Source organism: Trypanosoma equiperdum (genome assembly GCF_001457755.1).
Source record: "Trypanosoma equiperdum strain OVI genome assembly, contig: ctg_1468, whole genome shotgun sequence".
In the NCBI taxonomy this organism is placed as follows: domain Eukaryota; phylum Euglenozoa; class Kinetoplastea; order Trypanosomatida; family Trypanosomatidae; genus Trypanosoma; species Trypanosoma equiperdum.
This window is the reverse complement of record NW_027123469.1, coordinates 22,223-23,078: the sequence shown is the minus strand read 5'-3', so window position 1 is coordinate 23,078 and position 856 is coordinate 22,223. Positions and strand designations below refer to the sequence as shown.

The window sequence follows — 856 nt, the reverse complement described above, 5'->3', positions numbered from 1 at the left end:
TTCATTGGGCGCGGTCGCAGGTCGGTTGCTTTTAGCAGTTTGATTTTAGTTTTTGCGTTCAGTTCTACCGGGACGCTTTCCGGCTCCATGTTTGCTGCTGGTGTGTCAGTACAGGCCTCTGCTTCTGTCATCACCGGTTGTACCGTATGTTCACACACTTTTTGTGGTGTATTGTCGCCGACCGCTGTTGCCTCCACTGCTGCTGTTCCTGTTTTTAATTCTAGGGCCATTCCCAGCAATCTTTTTGCTGCCTGTGATCGTTTTGTTAGTATGTCGGCTGCTTCCGTGGCTGCTTTTCTTTTTTGCATAGCGGTTGCACCGGCTGTATTGTGTTCGCTTTTTGCTTTAGATGCTAATGCATAGGCTGCCGCCTTCAGCTTAGTGGCCGTGTTGGTGTGTGCGAGTAGCTCCCACGCATCTGCGTAAGTTTGGAGGTTTGCCAGTTGAGTTGTTGGCGGTTCGCTGTTTCGGAGGATGTGGTCTGCGAGGTGTCTGGTGTATTTGCTTTCCCTGCAAAGATTGTTTACTTTCTTTGACGCTGGTTCGACGCCTGTTGTTTGCGCTGTCCTCGTCGCCAGTGAAATCACTGCTGCTGTTAATGCCACTGCTTTTAAACGCTCTGCCGAAGGGTAGCCACTTCGTTTGAAGATCATTTTTTTGTTTCGCGTGTTGTCCGTTGTGCTCTGACCGCTGTCTGTGCTTTTCTTTGTCGCCACTTTATTATGCCAGACTATTTTGGTTTTTGGCGCACTGACAGGAGTTTTCTATTTGTCTGTCTTCTGGTCCGGTGACGCTAGTTTGAAAAATAAAAGCAAACGACTTGCATTTCTGGTCGGCCGAGTTTCATAACTTTTTG

The 856-nt window shown here is 48.4% G+C and overlaps 1 protein-coding gene across 1 annotated transcript in view; it reads right to left on the bottom strand.

Annotated features, from left to right (window-relative positions):
• Positions 1–653, bottom strand: part of TEOVI_000832500 (uncharacterized protein) — a gene marked incomplete at both ends in the record, with an annotated part of 1,215 nt that extends 562 nt beyond the window's left edge. Inside the window, one exon of the mRNA XM_067221579.1 lies at positions 1–653. Within this exon, the coding sequence (XP_067077680.1) occupies positions 1–653 (653 nt within the window).
• Between the last annotated feature and the right edge of the window lie 203 nt (positions 654–856).